The 27,247-nt window shown below is 32.4% G+C and overlaps 1 protein-coding gene across 8 annotated transcripts in view; it reads right to left on the minus strand.

The window, feature by feature from the left end:
* The window catches only part of ATRNL1 (attractin like 1), a 696,391-nt gene that overhangs the window by 499,254 nt on the left and 169,890 nt on the right, over positions 1–27,247 (minus strand). For all 8 annotated transcript variants that reach the window (XR_013824301.1, XR_013824302.1, XR_013824303.1 and 5 more), the window contains exon 19: positions 14,332–14,469. Coding sequence is in view for 3 of the 8 variants with exons in the window: in XM_079900307.1 (XP_079756433.1) it covers positions 14,332–14,469 (138 nt within the window). In the remaining 5 variants the exon portion in view is untranslated. The remainder of the gene's footprint in view (positions 1–14,331; positions 14,470–27,247) is intronic.

The raw sequence follows: 27,247 nt of genomic DNA on the forward strand, positions 1-27,247 counted from the left end.
CCTGAAAACATCAATGATAATAACGTATTCAGTAAATACACCGTTTAATATAAGTACGAAGATTGCAAGGTTGATTCATTATTAAGAAATTCATTAATATACCATATTATTGAATCTAAAAATATGATTATCTACACAGATGTTAAAAAGTCTTTGACAAAAGTCAATACCCATTCCTGATAAAACATTGAATAAAATAGTAATTCAAGGATACTTTCTTAGCATAAATACACACACACACACACACACACACACACACACAAACATACGTATATGTGTGTGTATATATATTTTTTATATATATCTATATATATCTATAGATACACATATATATATAATAGCCAGCATCTTGCTTAATAAGAAAACACTGGAAGCTTTTCTTCCACTAAGATCAGGAATAAAGCAAGACTCCCCAATAGATCTATTACTCTTAAAATTGTATTAGAGATATTAACCAATGTAATTATACATGAAAAGTTAATTGATGTGTAAGGACTAGAAAAAAAGTGACACTATCTCTATTTGTAAATGATATGATAGTATCTGGAAACCCTAGAGAATCAGTGTTAAAACAAATTAAAACAATAAGCAATTCAGTAAGGTAATAAATTTAACAAATTAATATGCAGAAATCAATAGCCCTTTAACAATAACCAGGTAAAGGATATAAAATCTTATTTATAATTGTAATGAATAAGATAAAATACTTAGGAATAAATTTTAACAAAAAAATATGCAAAACCCATGGGAGACATAAAAGTAGTTGTGACAAAATGGAAAGACACACATTGTTCTTGAAAAAAAAACCCAATATCATAAAGATGTCAGTTCTATTTGAATTAGTTTATAAATCTAACCCAATCTCAACAAAAATACTAACATTTTTTAATGGAACTTAATAAATTGATAATAATAATCACATAGAAAATATGCATTCAGGAATAGTCAGGAAAACACTAAAAAAGAAAAGCTAAAAAAAAAAGGGGGTGGGTCCTCCTAGAGAAATGGAAATAAAAATAAACAAATGGGACCTAATGAAACTTCAAAGCTTTTTCACAGCAAAGGAAACCATAAACAAGACCAAAAGACAACCCTCAGAATGGAAGAAAATATTTGCAAATGAAGCAACTGACAAAGGATTAATCTCCAAAATTTACAAGCAGCTCATGCAGCTCAATAACAAAAAAACAAACAACCCAATCCAAAAATGGGCAGAAGACCTAAACAGACATTTCTCCAAAGAAGATATACAGAGTGCCAACAAACACATGAAAGGATGCCCAACATCACTAATCATTAGAGAAATGCAAATCAAAACTACAATGAGGTATCATCTCACACCAGTCAGAATGGCCATCATCAAAAAATCTACAAACAATAAATGCTGGAGAGGGTGTGGAGAAAAGGGAACACTCTTGCACTGCTGGTGGGAATGTGAATTGGTACAGCCACTATGGAGAACAGTATGGAGGTTCCTTAAAAAACTAAAAACAGAACTACCATATGACCCAGCAATCCCACTACTGGGCATATACTCTGAGAAAAATATAATTCAAAAAGAGTCATGTACCAAAATGTTCATTGCAGCTCTATTTACAATAGCCAGGACATGGAAACAACCTAAGTGTCCATCAACGGATGAATGGATAAAGAAGATGTGGCACATATATACAATGGAATATTACTCAGCCATAAAAAGAAACGAAATTGAGTTATTTGTAGTGAAGTGGATGGACCTAGAGTCTGTCATACAGAGTGAAGTAACTCAGAAAGAGAAAGACAAATACCGTATACTAACACATATATATGGAATCTAAGAAAAAAAAATGTCATGAAGAACCTAGGGGTAAGACAGGAATAAACACACAGACCTACTAGAGAATGGACTTGAGGATATGGGGAGGGGGAAGGGTAAGCTGTGACAAAGGGAGAGTGGCATGGACATATATACACTACCAAACGTAAAATAGATAGCTAGTGGGAAGCAGCCGCATAGCACAGAGAGATCAACTCGGTGCTTTGTGACCGCCTGGAGGGGTGGGATAGGGAGGGTGGGAGGGAGGGAGATGCAAGAGTGAAGAGATATGGGAACATATGTATATGTATTCACTTTGTTATAAAGCAGAAACTAACACACCACTGTAAAGCAATTATACTCCAATAAAGATGTAAAAAAAAAAGGGGGTGGGGGACTAGTTCTAATAGACATTCAAACATTTATAAGCCCTCTAAAATTAAAACACTGTGATACTGGCACATCAATAGGCAAACAGATCAGTGGAGTAGCATAGAAGATCTACAGATAGAACTGAATACATATGAAACTTTAGCATATAAAAATAAATATATTTTTATTGACATAAATAAAAATATATTTATTGTCAATAACTAAAGTTAGATTATTTGCTGTCAGAGAAGGAAATTAAAAATTTGGAAAGGAGGAAGGATAGAATGAACCCTGTAGTAAGGGATAGGAAATGAGAGGCATTAGTGTGAACTCATGGATTTTACTATAGAGTACAGGTAGATACAGAAATGGGCACTGATGTGTTTATACTTATGTATGAGAATTTATTGGTGTCTGTTATGTATACATACACCTATTTTCCAGTTCTGTCTGCTAGGATGATTCATAAACACTGATGGCCCTGTAGCAAAGAGCCCAGTAAAGGAACCAGGGATGCTTGAGAAATGCCAGCTTCCAGTTAGGGCAGGAAAGGTTCAAGATGAGTGCCAAAACATAAGGAAATGCTCAAAGAATGATAGATAGATAAATAGATAGATAGAAACATAGACAGATGCATAGATACATAGATAAATACATAGATGCACAGATGAATACACAGATAAGATTCACAGACAGACAAACTAGAGAAGACAGAGCTTTTCATTGTAGAAGAAAGCTAACTAATTATTGTAGAAAGAATGATGGAATCAGAAAATCTCTGTTTGGTAAAAATCACAAAACTAGTGAGTAAAAGTTTGAGAAGTAACATGATATTCACATAGTCTCATAGTATCTCCTACAAGATATTTTTTCATTAAAGGATAAAATAGTGACTTTATAGTGAAGAAATCTGGCAGACACCACTTTAACCAAATGTTTATGAACATCTGAAAAGCGGGGAATACCTGTATTCCTAAAAAATGTCAATGTCATTACATAAACAGAAAGACTCAAGAAATGTTCCAGATTAAAGTCTGAAGAGACACACAAATCAATGCAACTAGTAATCTTGAATTTTCTTTTGCTCTAAAGAACAATGTTGGGACAATTGGTAAGGTCTATGTTTAATAACAGTATGCATCAATGTTTATTTCCTAATATCTACAATTAAAATGTAGTTAAGAGAATTCCCAACTTTTAAAAAATAAACCCTAAAATCTTTAAGGAATAGAGGGATATCAAGTCTGCAATGTTTAATTGAGAGACAGGGAGAGAAAGAAGAAATCCGAGGGAACTTATTGAATATCCTTACAACTTTTCTGTGTGAAATTATGTCCCCCCAAAATTAACAGACCTTTTCAATTTTGAAAAGATTAAACATTTCTACACTTTAAAAATAGATAATAAAATGTACTTTTATGTCTTTTACTTGTAGGTCAATAATAACATTATGTTAACAACTTTATTTGAAGAGTTCTTTGTTTTTCCCATATGTTATTAAGGGTTTAGTTTCTATACTTCTGAGTAGAAGGGATGTTGTTAACAATATGTAAAATAATGATTCCATTTCTCAAGAAAACATTAGTCTCTATCTTTTCAAGAAAAACCAATCATCCTATGTGAATAATTACCCAAATGCCTACAGTTACCAACAATGGGATTCACATAAGCACAATACAACTTTAAACTTGAAAGAATTAGCTGCTGGCAGATAGAAAAATAAACAGAATATACCTTAAAATCATTTAAAATACACATTATATGGTATACTGAAATAGATATTTTGAAGTTACTTAAAAACATTTATAGGATAACACATTTTGTTAAAATGACCCCAAAATTAATAGAGTGAAGTGAAATGTAGATGGTAAGCTTTGAGAAGTCAGACACCAATAATCTATTTATCTTCTCTAGAAAAACTAGAAACTGAAAGGAATTATATAAATTTCATTTTTCTTCCTTATCTAAACTTCATATAACTTCTCATCAGTATTTAATGAAAAATTTATGTACAAAATATTGGATTATTGCTCAATAAGTTATGAGTACAGAATGAAACACCATTGGTAATTATTAAAACTAATCCTCATTTAGAACAAAATAAAATATAGACTTTGGAACCAATATTGCTTCACTTCTGCCTCTATTACTGAAAAATAAAAGAAAAATCAACCTGAGAAAAATAGTAAGCTACTTTTTACCTCTTGCTCTAAAGTGAAAATATTGGTTGAAACGTGAAACCCACCTAGCTAGAAAGTCTGAATTACATTTTCTCTTAGATCATATGAAAATGAGTAAAACATATGACACAGATATTACATTTTCTTAGTAATATTAATATAGCAATGGGCTAACTATATACCAAGCACAGTACTACTACCTATGTAATAGCGTCACAAAGATAATGTAAAAATGATTTTTAAAAAAAACCAACTAAGACAAAACTTTCCTCATCAAGAAGTTCACATCCTACTTAGAAAGATAAGTGAACAATCACTTACAAAAACACTGATGGCTATCACCATGGAGGTACCAACACTGCCTGAAGTTAGGAGGGACATTACAAGTTTTCAGGCTGAAATTTCCAGAGTTGAGATTTGAAAAATGAGTAATGGAGTCCAGAGGCACAGTAGTGTGCAGGGAAGCAAAAATAGGAAAAATGGGTAAAGAGTTGGGTTTATATGAAGGAGTGGTTTGATATGAGGTGGAAAGGAATACAATATTGTGAATGTCCTAGATACAGAATAAAGGATCAACTAAAAGAAAGTGAGGCTGATCTATTTAGAAACTGCTACAGTGGGCTAAGCTAAGGTAAAGGTAGACACAACTAGACAATGGCAGTTCAATATTATGGCTTCGAAATGGATTAGAGCTGACCACTGATTATATCTGAGATTCAAAGATGTAAGCACATACTTGCTTTGGAGTACAAGAGTCTGGTATTCATATTTCAATCCTGGTTCCATCACTTGCTGGCTTAACCTTTAACATGACTCTTTAGGCCTATGTCTTTGGTTTACTCCTCTATAAAACTGACATAATAGTATATACTTGACAAAATGCTTTGGAGAATATGAAAAACTTTAGGCAAAGCTCTTAGCAATGTTCCTGGTATTTTATTTAGATAAAATATCTAAATAAAATATGTTTTATTTTATTGTTCCTGGTTTTTTATTTAGATAAAATAAAATACCATTAAATGTTAGTTATATATGTTTTTAATATAATGCTTGGAGCTTGGCTGACAAGGAAAATGTTAATAACTTAACTTAAATGTGGACACAGAGAAAAAGAGAAGTAAAGATGTGGTAGAATATGAGAAACATGGTAGGATATGAAACCAGAAAAATCACTCTGGGTCAGAGCATAAAAGGCCTTGAACGTCTTGTCAAGGAGGTTTTAATTTATTTCACAGACACTTTGGAGGCAATGAAAGATTTTGGAAATAGTCATAAAAATCACTGAATGTTTTGGGGAAGAAAACTATGTCTTTATCTTCTGATAAAGGAGATATAAGGGTGGATTACAAATGGAGAGATTGCATATATAGAGGGTAATCATTCATTAATTCAACAAATACTTAATAAGAACCTATTCCATTTTAGGTAATCTGTAACATCCAACAGTAGTGGAAGAGAAGAGGAATCATGGGGGCCTAAACTAATAAAGGTAATGGAATATAAAGGCGGAGATAGATGTCAGAGACAGTGCAGAGTCAGAATCAGCTTGGGACAGAATACAAGGGTTGAAGAAAAGGAAGGAATCAAAGGTACCATTAAAATTGAGCCCCAAAAGAATTGTATCACCATTAACAAAATGCGGGTAAAGTGAGAACATTTTTTAAATAATAAAGTTACTGAATTCAGTTTATAAACATTGATTTGAATAATAGTGGCCTGTATAGAAATGCTTAATAAGAAGTCAAAAAATAAGTTAAAATTGCTTAATAAAGTAGGCTGCACTGTTCACTAAACATACAATTACATGTTTATATACTTGCGTTAAAGCCTACAAGTATAGACTGTGATTATTATAAAATCAGTAAATAGGCCTTTAAAGAAAAAGCAAGATAAAAGGTATAAAAAATTACATATGATTAAGAGAAATGCAAATACTTGCATTCATGTCTTAATATATAAAAATGAACATTTGAAGAAAAGGCATTTCTTCTTAAATAATATGTTAAGGAGCATTTTGATATGTTTATGAAATATTTAAGAGAATATTTATGCTGGTGCTTTTTTACACCTGCTCTAGGCATTTCTAATATATAATTAACTTCCCCACCATCACTAAGTAGTTTTTGAGATATGAAAAAGTGTGCATGCAAATTGGTATTTAGCTTGATTTTGGTTTTGAAAAAACCTTTACATATCAGGACAAGGTAAGTACATGCTTAGAGTTTCTTAGTTAACCTCTAATTTTCCGTAACATACTAAATAAATGTTTTATATGTTTTAGAATACAAGAAGTACGCCCCACTTTAAATTCACCCCTTACTTTTTTTCATCCTAGGCCTGTCATTTGAAGCTAATAGTAATTCCTCAACCTTTGTAGATTAGGGTAAGAGCCATTTTTATTTTTAAATTAAATTTTTTTACCTTACTTATTAAAAAAAACAATAGTGCCAGATCCTTGTAACATAAAACCTAAAGCAATACATGATGATAAGCATCACATCAAGTGAAATTAAAGAGAAATATTGAACACTTAGATAAAATAATGGTTTCTATCTTGCCCCAAATAGGTAAGTACTGTACTTGTAGACCTAAAACCACTGAATACTTTTTTGTTTAATTCCGTAAGAGATATACTAGTGAACTTACTAATGAAAAGAAAACATTCAAGTGACACACTTCATGGTCAAAACTGATAAATCAGAGATGGAGATAGTCTATAACATCGAGTCTAGGAGCCTAAAAACCACTAACCCAACGCCAAAAGTCGAAGTAAAAATTTATTTTAAGTTAGGACAGGTGGAAAGTAGAACTTCGTGCAAATAAAAAGTAGGAAAGGAGATCTTGAGAAAGGTGTCAAAGTAAGCCATGCATGGCAAAGTTCCCCAGCACTTAAAAGTTCAGTGACTAATATCTCTAGCAGTTTCATGAGACTCAACCCACAGACAGCTCTCGCAAAAGGAATCTAAGAGAAGAGTAGTAAACTGCATCTTCTAATAACCCACAATCAAAGGTCATTCTAAAATAGCTGACAATGTCAGGGCCAAACAGTTTTCATAAACGCAGTTCTTCTTATCCTTAACATTTCCTTTTTGAGAACAAAAAGGATGAAAAGAGTTTGAAAAGATGGAGTAGATAAAGAAAACAGGGTTACTGAGCAATCTGACATAGAGGAACACTTCTACAAGGAAAACAAAGTTGCAAAAACTTAGTATACAGAGAAGAGAAACTAGCTACAAATATTACAGAAACTATGCAATAAAGACTGTTTAATCATGCAGTTGAAACAGGCAGTTCTATATGATTTTAAAAGGCTCTCCTGTTTTCTTAAATTTACATAAAAATGTCATTCTGAAGAGAATTTTAGATCAAAGTATAACTTCATGACTATATCATATACTAAATAGCTACATGTAATTATATAATTATTCATTTAACGGCCATTCTTTGAAATATTTAAAATCTCAGATTGGCTTTTCTCTGCCACACAGGATGATAACGTGTACTCAGAAAATACAAACTTTCAACTTTGTTGTGTCAAAGTAATTAATAAAAACAAGATTTCCATATCAAGTGATTTTCATTTATCTGCCTTTTTAGATTATTCAGGTCAATGCTTCCATTTTGAGAGAATTAAACTTCTTACATTTATTTTCAGAAATGCTCGAGTTCATTTGGTTATAAACTTTCAGCTTCTCTGAACAATCTGCAATATGTAAGAAGGGTTTAAAATGAAAAAAATCTCCCATCCTGGTAGAGAGAAAGAAGAGTTCACTTATCTTCTTTACCACCCTCAAGTCTCAGAGCATATCTGTGTCATAGCCCAGTGTGTTTATTAAAGTTTTAAATATTTCTGTAAAAGCCTGCTATGGACAGATATTAATAATATGCCAAAAAGAAAAACATAAGTTTTGCTAATAAGAAACAAAGGTAAAAACAAAACTGTTACTATGTTGAAAGAACTTTTTTTCCTCAACCTGAAAACTAAGAGTTTCTTTATCACTATTAAAAGTAAAAATTATAGAAAGAAAATTATATACTATTTAAGAACCTAGAAAAAGAATAATAAAATGAACTAAAAGTCATAAATACAAAATTACATTTTACTGAAACCAGTTATGAATGCAATGTTAAAGGAAAAGAATTTATTCATAACACCAACCAAACCCATTAGACATCTTACAATAAGGTAACTAAAAACGGTAAGACCTAGATGAAGAAAACTATTAGTAATACAAGACTGCAATTTTTTAAATGTCTGTATACTTCATATGGGGAACTTTTTTCTTATAGTCCATTTTTTATGAGTAATTAAACAAAACAAATACATGTAAAGATATTAAAATATTTTTAAGATTAATAACATTATAGCTTAGTTTCTTACATTTAGAACAAGTTATAATGAAAAACATGCAGCTAATAATAATTACAGAAAATTGAAGCATGCAAATTGCCTCAACTCTCAAGGGCCTACCCAGGTCCTCCCATTAAAATTAATCTCTTTGTCTCTGATTCTATTGTTCAACTTCTACATAACACTATTACAGCACCTACACAATGTTCAGTTGACCCCTGAATAGGGAGGGGGTTAGGGACACCAACCCTCTGTGCAACAGAAAATCCTGTATAACTTATAGTTGGCCCTCCATATATGCAATTCCTCCATATACCAGGTTCCTCCTATACACATTTCTGCATCTTCTATACACAAGATTCAACAAACCGTGGATATTGTGGTACTATAGTATTTACTATTTTAAAAGTCCGTGTATAAGTAGACCTGCACAGTTCAAATTTGCGCTGTTCAAGTCAACCATATATAAATTTTAGTAAGTCCTAACACACTACTTTGCATATAGTAAGTAATCAGTAATTATGGAATTCAAGGGTAATCCTTCATCGCAAAGTAGTACAGTATATTGAGTGTTGAGCTGCTGTAGCACATTGAGCTATTACTCTATTCAATGAAACTTTCATTTATTTTCTTTTACTAAAATTTATCTTAAATTGGAGATAACACGGCAAAAATAATACTGTCCCAAAAGTCTGATTCATACATTTATATTAACATACTTAAGCCTAATGATGTTATAAATAGTAACAATAATAATTTGCATTATGGAGTTAACATTTGCTGGAAATACAAATTATTTCATATGTTTATTTAAGCCACACAGTAAATTAAATTAGCTGCATTTTGCAGGTGAGGAAAGTGAGACACTAAGAGGTTAAATAATTATCCAAGGTGACAGTGCCATTGCCAGAATATGGACCCAATCAGTATAATTCCAAAGCCCAAACTCTTAACAATGTTATATTCTTTTATGGCTACAAAGACAGACAGATAGATAGATAGATAGATAGATAGATAGATAGATAACCAATGCCAGAGCAAGTTTGTAACAGAGAATCTTCCTGAACATTAATAAGAAATAAAATAATTTTAATAATAAAGCACTTTCAATAATTGTACTAAAAGAATAGTTATAAATATAACATAGTTTAAAAACAATCTGAAGGAAGTCTACAAGTACATTTATATATTGACAACACAGTTAAATGGCTTTAGTAGGCCGACTTTTTAAAAGAATATCTAAATCTGCAGTACATTTAAAGCCTTACCATTCAAATATAAATCTATTTCCTTATTTCCCTTAACATCACCATGGACTTTGAATTTTCATACGTGCAACTAATAATGAAAAAATGAACTTTTCTCAATAAGGTGAACTAAAAATGAAAAAATAGTAGAAAACTTTTACTTCTCATATTTTATAAATTGATTTTAGCCATTGCCACATTAAATATAATTCACAAGATGTGACATATTGTTTATTTAGTTAGGTTGCTAATGTGGCCCTAAGAAATAAAAATGAATTTCATATATCACATCACTGTAGAAAAGTCACAGACAGAAAAATACAATTTTGCCAAATTTAGGAAATAAGGAAACTATAAGGAATTGTTTAAAGCTTCATAAACTACCAGGGAATGTGCAACAGTGAATAAGAAAGGTGTTTATCTTTCATTCTCTTTAGTTTTCTATTGTATTATACCTCAGCTTTCCACATGTATAATGTCAGCAACAAAAATAATATGAAATAACTGAATTAGTCTTAAACCTAGCAGAGAAGTATCATCCCCAAAGGGAAACATATTTCTAAAAGCACTATGCCTGGTGGAATGAGAAAACTTACTATTTTAATTTAAAACAGTTTTTAGCTAATATACTTATTCAAACGTTCCTTTTGCCTATGCTGGCAAAAAATTAAAATAATACTTTGGTAATCTTCATGACATTACATTTGGCAATGGATTCTTAGATATGCACCAAAAGCACAAGCAACAAAAGAAAAAAGAGACAGACTGGACTTCGTCAAAATTGAAAACTTCGGTGCTTTGAACTACACTGTCTAGACAGTGAAAAGACAACCTACAGAACAGGAGAATATTTGCAAATCATTTATCTGATAAGGACCTCATAACTAGAATATATGAAGAACTCTTAGAATTCAACAACAACAAAACCAAATAACCCAATTAAAAAAATGAACAAAGGACTCGAAAAGACATTACTCCGAAGATATACAAGTGGCCAATATGCACATGAAGAGACAAAAAGACTCAAACAAATATTTGTACAGCCATATTCATAGCAGTATTATTTACAATAGTCAAAAGGTGGAAGCAACTCAAGCATCCATCAATGGATTTTAAAAATGCGGTATATACATACAACAGAGCATTATTCAGCAATAAAAAGGAAGGACACATGCTACTATATGAGAACCTTGAGGACATTATGCTAACTGAAAAAAACCAATCATTAAGGACAAATACTGGATAATTCCACTTATTTGAGGTGTCTAGAGTAATCATATTCATAGTGACAAAGAGTAAAATAGTGGCTGCCAAGGGCCGGTGTTGGGGAATGAAGAGCTATTATTTAATGGTTATACAGTTTTCACTTTGCAAGATGAAAAAAGTTTTGGAGATGGATAGTAATGAAGGTTGCACAACGATGTGAATGTACTTAATGAAACTGAACTACACACTTAAAAATGGTTAAAATGGCTAATTTTATATTATGTACATTTTACCACAATTTTTAAAATTGTTTTAAAATGGGCAAGAACTGGAATAGACATTTCTCCAAAAAAAATATACGATGGCCAACAACTTCATCACTAGTCATTAAGGAAATGCAAATCAAAACTACAATGAGAAATAGTTTTACACCTACTAGGATGGCTAAAAGTTTCTGAAAATGTAAAATAACAACTGTTGGCAAGGATGTAGAGAAACTGGAATCCTCCACGTTGCTGGTGGGAATGTAAAATCGTGCAACCACCATGGAAAATAATTTGGCAGTTCCTCGAAAAGTTAAACATAAAATTTCTATATGACCCAGCAATTCCTCTCCTAGTTTACATACAAAAGAACTAAAAACTTGTATTCAAAAACAACTTGTGCAGTAATGTTCATAGCGGCACTATTCACAATAGCCAAAAGGTGGAAAAAACCCCAATGTCCGTCAATGAATAAATGGGTAAAAATATTGTGATATATCCATACAATGGAATAATATTCATCCACAAAAAGGAGTGAAGTACTGACAGATGCTACAACAAGAATGAACATTAAAAATATTATGCAAAGTAAAAGGAGCCAGTCACAAAGTCACATATTTTATGATCCAATTTACATGAAATATCCAGAATAAGTAAATTTATAAAGAAAGAGCAGATTAGTGACTGCCAGGGACTGGGATGACTGCTTAATAAGTATGGCATTTTCTTTTGGAGGGAAGGAAATTTTCTGGAACTTGACAGAGGTGATGGTTGCACAATATTATGAATGTAGTAAATGCCACTGAATTGTATACCTAAAATGGTTACTGTTATGCTATGTGAATTTGACCTCAAATTTTAAAAATGCTAAAAATGGGGTTATGGTTGGAAGCAATATATAAATAACAGAAGTATATGAAGTAAATTACTTCACAAAATCCCCATGGACTATTATATAGGCATTAAAATAATTTGGAGACTGTAAATGAAATCATTTTCATAAAAGTAAATTAAAATAATTGTATATTAAATATATGAAAGGTTGCAAACACATATAAATTGCAATGTGGAATAAAAACAACCCAGGTGTGTTTTTGTCTTAAAGTTATGGAAACAAAACATTTATATATATATATGACATAAATAATCTATCTGAAATACACTTTTTGTCCAATGAAATTCTTGGCTATAGAAAATTCAGTAGTAAAAAGCTTTTTGGAAAACAGGATGGCTCCAAAATCCTTACCTTTTTACTTAATAAACATAAAATAACAAAACACTATGACTCCACTAGGTAAGGTCTACACTTTGTGGATTCCGTTGTACACATTTCTACTGCTGCTTCTGTAAACAATGAACACAGCACTAAGCTGTGGCTTTTGGCTAATAAGGGCTACTGGATCCTCCCTGTCCGTATTAACACCACTTCTGCATTAACAGTTAAGAGTTAGGCCTAAGAATCAGACACTTTCTTCCTCTTATTAGCAGTATGATTTGGGTATTTTATTTAACTTCTTTGTGTATTTGGTTGTATGTAAAATGGAGATAATTGTGACTTCTCCCATACAGTTGTTGTACAGTTGAAATGAGATAATGAATATAAGCTATGAGTACAGTGCCTAGAACACAGAAAATGCAAGCGTCAAACAATTTCTGTATTACAGCCTCAATCAGGGCAGAGCTTTCCATATCACACAATTTCAATCAGCACCAAACCTGCTATTACCAGAGCAGTTTTGTTGACTCTAAGGCACAGCTCATCATTCTGTGTATCTCAACCCTGAGTGTATATTAGAATCATTTGGGAAGACTTTGAAAAGAACCAAGAATCACCTTACGATAAACAAAGAGACTGATTTAATTATTTATGGATTGACCCAGACATCCATATTTTTTAAAAGCTCTCCAGGTGGCTTTAATATGCAGGTAGTGTTAAAAAGTTTTATCTAAAGGCCCAGGCCCAACTCTCTCTATGAAGATTTCTCATCTTATCACAGCCAACAACTGAGGCTTTTCTGTGAGTGCTCTACAGGCTATTCCATTTAGAAAAAGTAGATTAAAGATTTAAGGAACAAGGACTAATCTAGAAATGAAGAAGGATTACTGAAAAAAACAAATTTTAAGGAAATTTTTTAAAGAAAGACCAAATTTTCTTTTTTAAAAAGTAGGAGAAAGAAGCAGCAGGACAGAGGAGGAAATAGAGAAAAGAAGGGTTTCACGATCGAAAAATGATATGATAATAGTTAGGCTCTTATAATGCTCTTTTAACGTGCTTCAATTCCTATTATATGTGACTCTATTACATAGGATCATATTTGATCTTTACAATAATCCAATGACGTATTATCATCTTCCTTCTACATATGAGAAAGATGAAGCACTGAGATGCTAAGTGAATTAACTAAAGCCATACATTTAAACAGTGGCAGAGTTGGAATTTCAGCGAAGGACTGATTCTAAACTCATTCTCTTAAACCTTATGTTATATTATCACCCTGTCAAAAACAAAAAAACAAAAAAACTTACGTGATGTAAGGCATACACAAAACCTTTATTTCTTATTCCTAAAGTAAAATGTAAAATGATAACTTACTATTATTAAAAAACAAATTATCAGCAGTGATTATTTTAGAATAGTAAGATTACAGGTAATTTTTAATTTATCTGCATTTGCTAAATTTCCTATAGTAATCATGTATTCATTTTGAAATAAGAAAAGTAAGATTTTCTTAAAGCAAGTATATCACAGAATTTTTATAGTTCATAGTCCCTAATAAATATATATTTCCTTCCAAAAATATTGAGACTTAATGGAAAACAACTTCTTTAATAAAATATATTTTCCACAAGAGGGATATCTTTCTTAATTTTCTTTTCCTTAGTAAAAATACACTGAAGTGAAAGAAAAAATAATTACCTGTACACTGTCCTCCGTTGGTTGGATCTCCATAATAACCAGGCATGCAGTCTTGACACTGCTTTCCTGTGGTAAGATTTTTACACTGTTCGCACACGTTATTATTGATGCAAGTGCTATGTCCATTACACTGGCAAGCTAAGGAAAATAGTAAAAGAAAAAAAATTTTTAATATCCACATAACAGTATCAAGTATAACTGCCATCAGGACAAAGAATTTATTTTACAAATCTGAATGGCAGCAGAGTCCAACGGGCATTTCCCAAGTTTTTTATTAATGTGTGTCTCAAAATACTAATATAGGACATTATATACAATAAATTCTGTATTGAAATTTTGCATATGACCTGTAAAATGTAGGGGTTAGAAATTTAAGTGAAACATAAAAGTTGTAGCTAAGGGGGAAATATCTTTTAACATATTCCTTAAAGATTCATGTGACAATTATGTCTATTAACAGGAATAAATAAAAGACCTTTGACAAAGAATGCTAAAATGCATCTTAATTATATTTACATATAATAAAAAAGGATCAATATAGAAAATTGTGTGGTAATAAGTCCTTACTTCAAGAAAATACATTAGTTTAAAATTAGCAAACACAGCACTTTTAAATTACTTTGTATGAATGTTTATCTTCTTTGGGCAAGAAAACCTTCAAGGCCTAATTAAAATTCTATTCGAATGTGAACTAAACAAACAGATTTAAAGCATAAGATTTTTTTATGTCTTCTTAATATGAGGTCTAATATGTTTTCATATTAATATTACAATAGAATTTAAAATTTTCAGATGAGAGATAAAGTTCCTATATAAAAGCTCATGTTTAGTGTCTATTGGGGGCATTAATACTGACTTAGTTTGGTAACGTCTTGTGGAAACATCATAATCATTGTCACTTTCATAATCATTTTCATCATTATTACAACTCAGATAGCATTTAATTGAGCTCTCTCTCGCTCAAGTCAAGAAAGCTAATGTTTAGTCGATTGCAGTTGTTTGTGGCTGGCATCTATATTCTGCTTGGTCAGTTTACATTTTGTATCAGTTTTTAAACTATTGTAAATACTACCCCATGGCTAGATAGTGAACCAAGTGGCATACATGAATTATATAATTTAAGCCTCACAAGAATTTTGTGTGGAAGGTACTATTTTTAGGGTTCTTTCTAAGATCAGGAGGCCTGGATTAAGCAACTACCCAAAGTCACACATTTAAAGAACGGCAGAAACAAATGCACAATCAGGATGTATGAATCAAAGACCAGACATTAAATCTCATACCTATTATACATAGAAAATTTGAAAGTAAGAGGGAAATCCCAAGAGACTAGCACAAGGTCATATGAGTTAACATCAAAGAGTAAAGAAAAAAAAAAAGTAAAAAACAAATACCTATATCTTACAGAAATTTTCAGAGGCATAACTATTACAACATAGTATAGAAATGACATGCAGTCATCATGGAAAAATGTTGAGTAATCTTCCTCTTTATGAAACTAAGAAAATTACAATATAGTTTTCAAATTTTATATTACATTATGAAACAGCTAGGAGAAAATTTAATAACAAGAAAAATATTCATAATTAATTGAGTGAAATAAGGATTCAAACAAGATATTTAGAATGAACACAATTTTGTTTTTAAATGTATTAATATGCCCATGGAAAAGTTAATGATGGTTATCTTAGTTTAGTAAGATTTTTATGCATCATCAGTTTTCTACAATAAATTCATATTACTTTTATAATAAGGAAAAATAATGACAAGAACTTTAATTTTTTAACATTGTGCTTAAAATTTTAAGTTATTTTTTTCATCAAAAATTTTATGTAAAACCACTAATTAATTCACTCAAATAAAAACAAAATTTATTGAGTGCTCACTACATGTAAAGCATTATCTGAAAAAGTCAAAATAAGAGATGGGTTACTATAAGCATTTTTATGAAACCCTGGCTACACTTTTTCATCAGAAAAACAAATATCTTAACTTCTGAATAAAATGACTAAATTTACCAATCTCATCTAATATCCTCCTCATAGATTACCAGTGTAATAATAAAAAAACTTGCCAGCAACAACAAGAATTGGGGTATGATGACAACTAGTAAGTAAAACTAGAAAATAGTAACCTACTATACCTCTGGGAATTAAAAGAGGACTCCTGGCATAATGCCACTCAACTGTAACTTTCCTGAAAGCGACAAGTTCTAGGCAGTTCTGGGCCATGGTGCAACCAAGAAGCATATCAGCTGCTAGAATGAGATACAGGAAAGTCTAATGTTCCAAGTAATGAATATACCATACAGAAAGCTGGTATAATGTAGACCTAACTGCTGGCAAAATTTCCAGCAAGAAAAGGACAGTCATCGTTGCCGCTTATAACTAGTATGGCAGCAATGGCAAAGGATAAGGTATGTTATAGAAAGCACGACCCAGATGTAATAATGGCTGTATCAAACACAGGAAAAGGATATACTATAAAGCCTATGATGATGTTTTATTCTCCACTGCCATCAGGGGGTTGGATCAACAGGTAATGTAAGCTTGTATCTAATAGTTCTTCCAGGATACACTGTAACTTGAAAGGTTCTAATAACAACCTGGTTCTGGAACATGAATGAAACTAAACAGAAGTCATCCACACTGTTTTGTTTAAATTTAAAAACCAGCCCAGATGGCTTCTCATCTATGTACACACAAACAGAAAAAGATGAAAATAAAACATAATGAAAAACACAGCACTTCATATGCAAATAAAGTACATCATTTTGAAAAATATGTGCTCTCTAAAACAGATGTAAAACATTGAAAAGTATCTGTTTGGCATTCTCAACAAAATTCAAAAAAATATATACACAGAAAATCAAGGCTAAAATTTACCCAAAACTTTTTTTCAAAACAGAGCCCTTTAGAAGAAAAGGGAATTATCATTGCTAAAAATAAAACAGGGATTCAAAACAAGAATGTGAAAGAGAAGTGTGAGCTAGTGACAGAACTTTACTATACATGGGGATAGACTAACAACAGCTAATAGGTATGGGTCAAAACCCAGCAGGGCCAGGAGATATAATCTCTGGCATACTCAAAATAGAGAGCTAAACTGAACCATATTTAAAATGCTTAAAGCCTTCAATTGTAGCCCCTATCTGTGAAAAAGGTACTAAAATACATCACAAGCCCAAAGAAGCAGAAAGGAACCTTAACGTGGGTAAGAATGTATGAAAGACAAAAGTCACTTGTGAGAACTTAAAGCCTATACTAATCATATGGGTTGGGTTGAAATTCACACTTCCCATATAGTAGAGAAACCCCAACATCAAACAATAGTGTTAAAACCTATTCTGTAAAAAAGAAAAGCCTCATGCAAAAGCAGACATAAATGGACCCTTGAAATACTTCTTCAACTCAGGTCACACAGAACAGAAACTGGAAAAACTTGATTCTGTAAACTGCAAGACAGTAAGTATTTTAGGCTTTGCAGACCATAAAATCTCTTCACAACTACCACTGCTGCCACTGCAGTACAAAAGTAACCATACACAATACACAAACAATTGATAACAGCTATAATCCAATAAAACTTTATTTACAAAAATAGGCAGTCAACCAGGTTTGGCCATCACACCTTCGTTTGCAAGCCTTTGATACCGAAATAAAAGACAATGAAAACAACAACAACACTTACTGAATTAAACCTCAAAATGAAAAATCACAAAGCATCATGAAGAAGAGTCAGGCAAAAGAGAGATAATAAAAATGAGAATTGACAACCCAAGAATTGGAGTAAAAGGACAATTAGAAAACAATAAAAATATTTAAAATAATAAAAGGCAGAAAAAATGAGAAAATTACGCTTAAAGAACTAAAGTTACATATGATGACAATGTCTCAACAAAAAGAGAGTATCAATAAAAACACAGAAATTATAAAAAAGAACGAATGGAAATTATAAAGTAGAACAGTAAAATAACTGAAATGAGGGACCTCCCTGGCGGTTCAGTGGTTAAGACTCCACACTTCCACTGCAGGGTGCATGGATTTGATCCCTGGTCGGGAAACCAAGATCCCTCACGCTGCACAGTGCAGCCAAAAAATAGCCGGGGGGTGGGGGTGGATAAAATTCTACACATACTAACAGAAAAAAAATAAAAGCATTTAAAAAAAACTGAAATGAAAAATACACTAGAGATTCAACAGTAAATTTGAACTGGCAGAAGAATTAGCAAATTTGAAGAAAGATCAGTAGTGACCATGGAAGCTGAAGTACAGAGAGACAACAGAATGAAGAAAAATAAACAGAGCCTCAGCTAAATGCAGGACACCATTAAGTACACCAACCTACGTGTAATGGGAGTGTTGGAAAGATAGGAGAGAAGAAAGAAGGCTAAAATTTATTTGAAGAAATAACTCCTGAAAAATCCCCAAATTTGATAAAAATGTTAATCTACACATCCAAAAAGCTTAACAAAATTTAAGTACAATAAACCTGAAGAGATCAATAAATACATTATACTAAAAGTGATAAAAGCCAAAAACAAGTAGGAAATCTTGAAAGCAGCAAGAGAAAATATGACTCCTCACCTAAAAAAATCCCAATAAGACTAATAACCGGCTTTTAATCAGGAAAAATGGGGGTCAGTAGCCAGTGGGATAATATATTCAAACTCCTGAAAATAAAACTGTCAACGAAAAATTTTCTATCCATCGAGACTGCTCTTCAAAAATTAAAGTGAAACATTCACAGATAAACAAAAATTGAGAGAATTCACTGTTAGCAGATGTGCCTTACAAGAAATACTAAAGGAAGCTCTTCAAGAAGAAAGCATGTGACACCAGATAGTAATTTAACTCCACAAAATATAACAAAGAGCACCAATAACAGAACTGTCATTATAAAAGACAGTAAATATACATCTTTTGTCTCCTTTCTTCTTTTACAAGATTTTTAAAGATTGTATTTTAAATGTTATAAATAATGGTATTGTTGGGCCTATAACACATAAAACATAATGTATTCCCCAGTAACACCACAGAGGAAGTGTATCGGAGAAAATCTATATTGGGCCAAGTATACGACATGGTATTACTAGATGGTAAGCAAAGATCCACAGAAACAAAGAAAGAAAACCAAACATGGTTAATACAAAGATTAATGTAACAAAAGCTATAAGTACATACTCATCCTCCTTTCTTTCCTCAGATTCTTTAAAAGACATAAAACTATATAAATAATAACTATAAAAATGGACTGCTGGGTTTGCAACACATACAGATGTAATACATATAACAATACCACAAAAAGGGAAGAAAGAGACTAGACCTATATGAGTAACATTATTTCATCTCACTGGAATTAAGTTAGTATAAATCTGAAGCATATTTTAATAAGATAAGCTATATATGGTAAACCCTGGAGTAACCACTAAGAAAATAACTCATGGACTTCCCTGGTGGCACAGTGGTTAAGAATCCGCCTGCCAATGCAGGGGACATGGGTTTGAGCCCTGGCCGGGAAGATCCCACATGCCACGGAGCAGCTAAGCCCATGCACCACAACTACTGAGTCTGCGCTCTACAACCTGTGAGCCACCACTACTGAGCCCGAGTGCCACAACTACTGAAGCCCACGCACCTAGAGCCCATGCTCTGCAACAAGAGAAGCCACCACAATGAGAAGCCCGCACACCACAACAAAGAGTAGCCCCCGCTTGCCGCAACTAGAGAAAGCCCACACACAGCAATGAAGACCCAATGCAGCCAAAATATAAATAAATTTATTTTAAAAAAGAAAGAAAATAACTCATAAAATATAATGAAAAATCATTAAAAATTAAAATGTTATAATAGAAAATATTCACTTACTGCAAAAAAATAAATGAAGAGTGGAAGAACAGAAAATTCATGATATACAGGGGAAAAAATAAAATAACTCACATAAATCCAACTGCATCAAAAATAACATTAAATATGAATAGATCAAATGATTTAATCAAAAGGCAGAAAAGACAGACCAGATAAAAGACAAAGATCTAACTATGTACCCTTCATAGGAGACACACCTATATACACAAAGAGATTGAAAGTGAATGGATGAAAAAAGATATAGCATACAAACAGCAACCACAAGGAAGATGGAATGGCTATAGAAATATCAGACTTTTAAAATGTTACTGAAGATGAAGAGGGATATTTTATAATGATAAAAAGGACAATCCATCGATAAGATATAAAAATTGTAAACATACATGCATCTAACAGAGCCTCAAACTACATGAAGCAAACACCAACAGAAATTAAAACAGAAATAAAGAACTCAACAGAAATAGTTGGAGACGTCAGTACCTCACTTTCAATAATGAATCAAACAACTAGGCAGATGATTTGCAAGGGATTAGAAGACTTGGACAACACTATAAACCAACTGGACCAAACAGACATAAACAGAAAAATCCACATAACAGCAGCAGAATATACATTCTTCTTAAGTGCACATAAAAAACTCTTCAGGATAGACCATATACTAGGTCATAAAACAAACCTCAATAAATGTAAAAGGACTGAAGTCATATAAAGTATGTTCTCTAACCACAATTGAATAAAATTAGAAATCAGTAACAGAAAATTTGGGAAAATCACAAATTGTGGAAATTAAGCAACACATTCCTAAATAACCAATGGATCAAAAAACAAATCATAGGAAAATTAAAAATTACTTTCAGGTATATTAAAATAAAGCATAATATACCAAAACTTACAGGATGCAGCAAAACACTGCTCAGAAAAAAAAATTATGGCTGTAAAAGCCTACATTAAAAAAGAGAAAAGGTCTCATATCAACCAACTTTGTACCTTAATAAAGTAAAAAATTAATAGAAAACTAAACTCAAAGCAAGCAGAAGAAAGGAAATAATGAAGATTAGAGTGAAAATAAATAAAATGCAGAGTAGGAAAACAATAAAGAAAATCAATAAAGCCAAATACAAACTGTTCTTTGTAATGCACAACAAAATCAACAAAGCTTTAGCTAGGCTAACAAAGAAATATACGAAGATACAAATTATTAAAATCAGGAATGGAAGATGAGACATACGACTGACAAAGACTGGGGAAAAGGACTATAGGGAAATACTATGAACAACTGGATGCCAATAAATTAGATAACCTAGATGATAGGGGAGATTCTTAGAAAGATACTAACTACCAAGACTTACTAGAGGAGAAACAGAAAATAGGCACAGGCTTTAACAATAAAAAGATTGAGTTAGTAATCAACAAAGTGCCAGAAAAGTATAGCCCAAGATCAACTGGCTTAATTCATGAATTCTACCAAACAGTTAAGGAGAATTAACAATTATTCACAAATATTTCCAGAACACAGAAGCAAAGGTAAGACTTCCTAACTCATTCTATGAGGCCAGTATTAACCTAATACAAAGAAAAGACAAACTTATCACAAGAAAAGATGATGCCAGACCAATACCTCTTATGATTGTAACTGCAAAACTTCTCAACAAAATACTAGCAAACTGGATCCACTAGAATATAAAAGGATTATACATCATGACTAAGTTGCATTTACCCCAGGAATGCAAGATTATTTAAATATATGAAAATCAATCAATACAACATACTATTAGAGAAATAAAGTGGGGTGGGGGTGGATCACAACATCATCTCAATAGATGGAAAATACTCAACGAACTAGAATAGCAGGGAATTATCTTAACCTGATAAAGGGCATATATAAAAACTTCATAGATAACATCATATTTAATGGTAAAAGACTGTAAGTTTTCTTTTTAAGGTCAGGAACAAGACAAAACTGTCCTTACTTGTCACTTCTATTCAGTACTGTACTGGAGGTTCTGGACAGGGCAATTAAGCAAGAAAAAAAAATGAAAGGCAACCAGATTGAAAAAGAAGAAAACTAACTTTACTTTCAGATGACATAATCTTCCATACAGAAAACTAAGAAATCCAAAAATACTATTTAATCTAATAATTGTCTTCAACAATGCTACAGATCAATTGTAGAAAAATCTGTTTTATTGTATTTTTATACACTTCCAAACTGAAAAGTTTGAGAGTGAAATGAAGAAAACAATACCAAATACAATAGCATCAGAAAGAATAAAACATTTAACAATACATTTAACCAAAGAAATGCAAGATTTGTACATTGAAAACTACAAAACATTATTAAAAGGAATTAATGAAAAGGCATCTGTATTCATGGATGGGAAGACTTAATATTAAGATAGAAATTCATCCCAACTGATCTGCAAATTCAATGCCATCAAATTCCAAAAGACTTTTTTTACAGGAATAGACAAGCAGATCCTAAAATTCATGTTTAGAAACAGAGGGCTCAGATTAGGCAAAACAATCTTGATAAAGAAAAACAGAGTTGGAGTACTGACAATTCCCAATTTCAAAACCTACTTCAAAGTTACAGTAATCAAACCATGTGCCATTGTCATAAGGACAGACATATAGACCATAGAATAGAATTAGGTCTAGAAATAATACCATACATCTATGGTCAATTGATATTCAACAAGGGTGTCAAGAAGTTTAACTGGGGAAATAGTCTTTTCAACAAATGGTGCCAGGATAGCTTGATATTCACATGCAGAAGGATAAGTCTGGACCCATACTTCACACCATATATAAAAATTAACTAAAAAAGGATCAAAAACCTAAAGGTAAGAGCTAAAATTACGAAAATGTTCGAAGAATATATAGATGTAAATCCTCATGACTTTGGATTAGGCGACAGTTTCTTATATATGACACCTAAAGCTTAAGCAACTAACAGAAAAAAAAGATATACTGGACATTATCAAAAAAATGCTGTGCCTTGGGCTTCCCTGGTGGCGCAGTGGTTGAGAGTCCACCTGCCGATGCAGTGGACACGGGTTCGTGCCCCGGTCCGGGAAGATCCCACATGCCGCGGAGCAGCTGGGCCCGTGAGCCATAGCCGCTGAGCCTGCGCGTCCGGAGCCTGTGCTCCGCAACGGGAGAGGCCACAACAGTGAGAGGCCCGTGTACAGCAAAAAAAAAAAATCCTGTGCCTCAAATGACACCGTCAAGAAAGTGAAGAGACAACCCACAGAACAGTGGAAAATATTTGAGAATCATATGTCTGATAAGGATCTCATACCCAGAACACATAAATAAGTCTTACAATTCTACCATTTAAAAAAAAAACCTCAATTTAAAAGTGGGTAAATGGGGCTTCCCTGGTGGCGCAGTGGTTGAGAGTCCGCCTGCCGATGCAGGGGACACGGGTTTGTGCCCCAGTCCGGGAAGATCCCACATGCCGCGGAGCGGCTAGGCCCGTGAGCCATGGCCGCTGAGCCTGCATGTCCAGAGCCTGTGCTCCGCAACGGGAGAGGCCACAACAGTGAGAGGCCCATGTACCGCAAAAAAACAAAAAACAAAAAACAAAAAACAAAAAAAGTGGGCAAATGATTTGAATAGACATTTTCCATAGAAAGTATATGAGTAGCTAATAAGCACATGAAAAGAACACCATAAGTCATAAGGGAAATGCAAAACAAAACCACAGAGAGCTACCACTTCACATCAACTAGGAGGATAATAAAGAAAATGATTTATTAACCCATATTGGTGAGGAGAGTAATTAGAATACACTGCTGGTAGAAATGTAAAATAGTACAGTAGCTCTGGAAGAAGTCTAGCAATTCCTTAAAAGGTTAAATATACATTTATCATATGACTAAAAAATCAACTCCTAGATACATACCAAAGAGAAATTAAAACATGTTTACACAAAAACATATACAAATGTTCATAGCAGCACTATTCATAATAGCAAAAGAGTGGAAATAAGCTGAAGACCCATCAACGGATGAGTGTGAATATGTAATTTAATATTATTTAATGCCATTTAATATTATTCAGCCATAAAAAGAAGTAAAGGACTGATATATGCTACAATATGGATGAACCTTAAAAACGTATGCTAAGTAAAAGAAGTCAGACACTAAAAGACACATTATATGACTGCATTTAAATGAAATGTCCAGAATAGACAAATACACAGAGAAAGAAAGTAGACTAGTGGTTTTCAGGTGTTAGAGGGAAGGATGTACAGGTAGTGACTGTTAAAGGGTATGGAATTTTGTCTTGGGGTAATTAAAGTGTTCTGGAATTATATGATGGTAATAGTTGCACACCTACTGACTATACTAGAAACCACTGAACTGTACACTTTAAAATGAAGGATTTTATGTCATACGAGTTATACATCAATAAACAAAGTAGTTAGAACTAATTAGATGAGCTGAAAAATAATTTACACAAATTCTTCACATCTCTGTATGTACAAAATTCATAATATTACTTTATCCTTGCTCTCATCAAAAAAGTACAATTTTTTCCCACCATTTGAACATGCATTGGCATGAAGACTGTTTCAGAACAGTGGAATTCAGAAGTAATGGTATGGAAATTTTGAGCCTACGCCTCAAGAGCCATATATACTCTGCTCTCTCCTTCTTCGAATTCTATTCTAAACATATATGTACAGCATCCCAGTCTACACCACCAGAGAATGATAGGCCAAATACAGCAGAGAACAATCATTTGCAGCCTGAGGACCCCTAGATCAAGCAATCAGCTCAAACCACCAGACGTGTGAGTAAAGAATTCTGAGATCATCCAAAACCAGTCAAGCTGCCAGATAAATGGAGCCACAAGAGAAAAATCAGGAGAGACTGGTAGAAGAACTGCCTAGCAGAATTCAGCAAAATAGATGATGCAGAATCATGTGTAAAACTGTTTTAATACAGTGAACTTCGCGTGCTATGTTAAATAACAATGACTAATTAAAAAATAGGTTTAAGAGAAAACTAGAAACATCTAAAGGAAGAATTAATGAATCAAAATATAGATCAGAGGAGGTGCAAGGATATAAAATACAGACAAGACAATAAGAAAACTTAGGAACATGGTGAAAAAGCCTAACATAAGTGAATCAAACTTTTAGAAATACAGACTAGAGTGACACAATGGGACAGATGCAATATTTGAAGAGATAATGGCAGAAAATTTTACAAACATGATGAAAAACACATGTCACAATTAAAAAAAGAAAGATGATACTTAGGTACATCACACTAAAATTGCTGACATCCAAAAACTAAGGAAAAAATATATTTTAAAAGGTCAGAGGGAAGAAAAAGACATATTTCTTTCAAAGGAGAAACAATAAAACTGACAGAGGAATTCTGAAGAGAAAGTAGAAGCCAGAGGAAAAGGAAATTACATCTTCAAATTATTGAAAAAATATATCTGTCAACTTAGAATGCTATTACCAGTAAAAATATCCTTCAAATATGAGGACACACACATACACAATAAAAATTTTTTCAGATGTATAAAAGCTAATTTATAGCCCAACTGAGAAACACACTACTTTAAAATGTTACATAAAGTTCATCAAGCTAAAGAAATGTTATAGCAAAAGGAAATTCAGATCAATAGGGAAAAATGAAGATCACAGAAAATGGTCAATACATGGGTAAATAGAAAGATTTTTTTATTATTATGATTTTTTATAAGAAAATTGTCTTTTTAAAGTAAAAAAAATAATGTGATGTGTGGTTAATAACATATATAGAAGTAAAATATATGGCAGTAATCACACAAAGGACAGGAAAAGAGCAAATGGAATTACACTTTTGTAATATTCTTACCTTATACATGAAGTAGTATAATATTGATTCAAGGTAGACTGTGATAAGATAAAGATGACTATTACAATCACTACAGCAGTCACTAAAAAAAACACAAAAGAGGTATAGCTAAAATTCCAATAAAAGTGATAAAAGTGGACTTTAAAAACACTCAATTAATCTAAAAAAAGGCAAAAGGAGGAACAAACAACAGAGAAAAAAATAAAGGAAATTTTAAAATTGATACCATGATGGTAGGACTAAATTCAATATTACCAATATTATATTAAATCTAAATTGACTAAACAATTTGATAAAAGACAGAGATTATCAGAATAGATTTTAAAAACACATCAACAACAACAATAAAAAACAAGACATTAATGCTGCTTACAAGAGATTCACTGTAAATAAAAACACATAGACAGAAGATTTCCACTTCTGCCCATGAAGGTTTAACTGCTGTCAGAACTGACCTCTAGTGTAAACATAGGAAAACTGAACAAAATACATGAAACAACTACTTTCAAGTATAACAGGCAGTTCAGGAATGGCATCCCTGAGAAAAAGACGACAAAATATGACTGCCCTGGCTTGCTATCTGGAGGCAGATTTGAGGATAAAGCCCAGGGAGGAAAACCCAAACCCTCATTTAGTTGAGGAAACAAAGAGCAAAGTTCAGGGAGGCCATGGTGGTTAGGCTTTGTGGGGCAAAATACTAGAGAAGAGAGAGTTGCACACAGCAATCTATAGACAGGTCCCCTTGAATCTTTGGTTAAATAATAAATTGAACACAGTGTGAAACTCTATGAAGCTGGAGAAAGAACCATCAGAAAAAAGTAAGTAAAACAATGTCAGGAACTCACGTAGGACTAGAAATAGCTTATACTCCCAAGAGTCAACGTGGAGAGACCTCTTAATACAAAGAGCACTGTATGCAGAACACAGAAAGGCACTGTCTTAGTAGTGGAAATAAATTAGCACTGAACTTAGGGCTGCTATGTACAGGCCATGACAAATATTAAAAACAATTTTTGAAGTAACACAACTGAATGCCAGAATAAAGTCCAACACACTTAAACAAATAGAACAAAACTGAATAAGCTAGAAAAAAAATCACAATGTCCAGGATAATACCACCAAAAATAACCAACCTGGAAATTCTGATTCATAATCAGTTAAAAAAAAAAAAATATATATATATATATA

Source organism: Stenella coeruleoalba, assembly GCF_951394435.1.
Source record: "Stenella coeruleoalba genome assembly, chromosome: 16".
Classification (NCBI taxonomy): domain Eukaryota; kingdom Metazoa; phylum Chordata; class Mammalia; order Artiodactyla; family Delphinidae; genus Stenella; species Stenella coeruleoalba.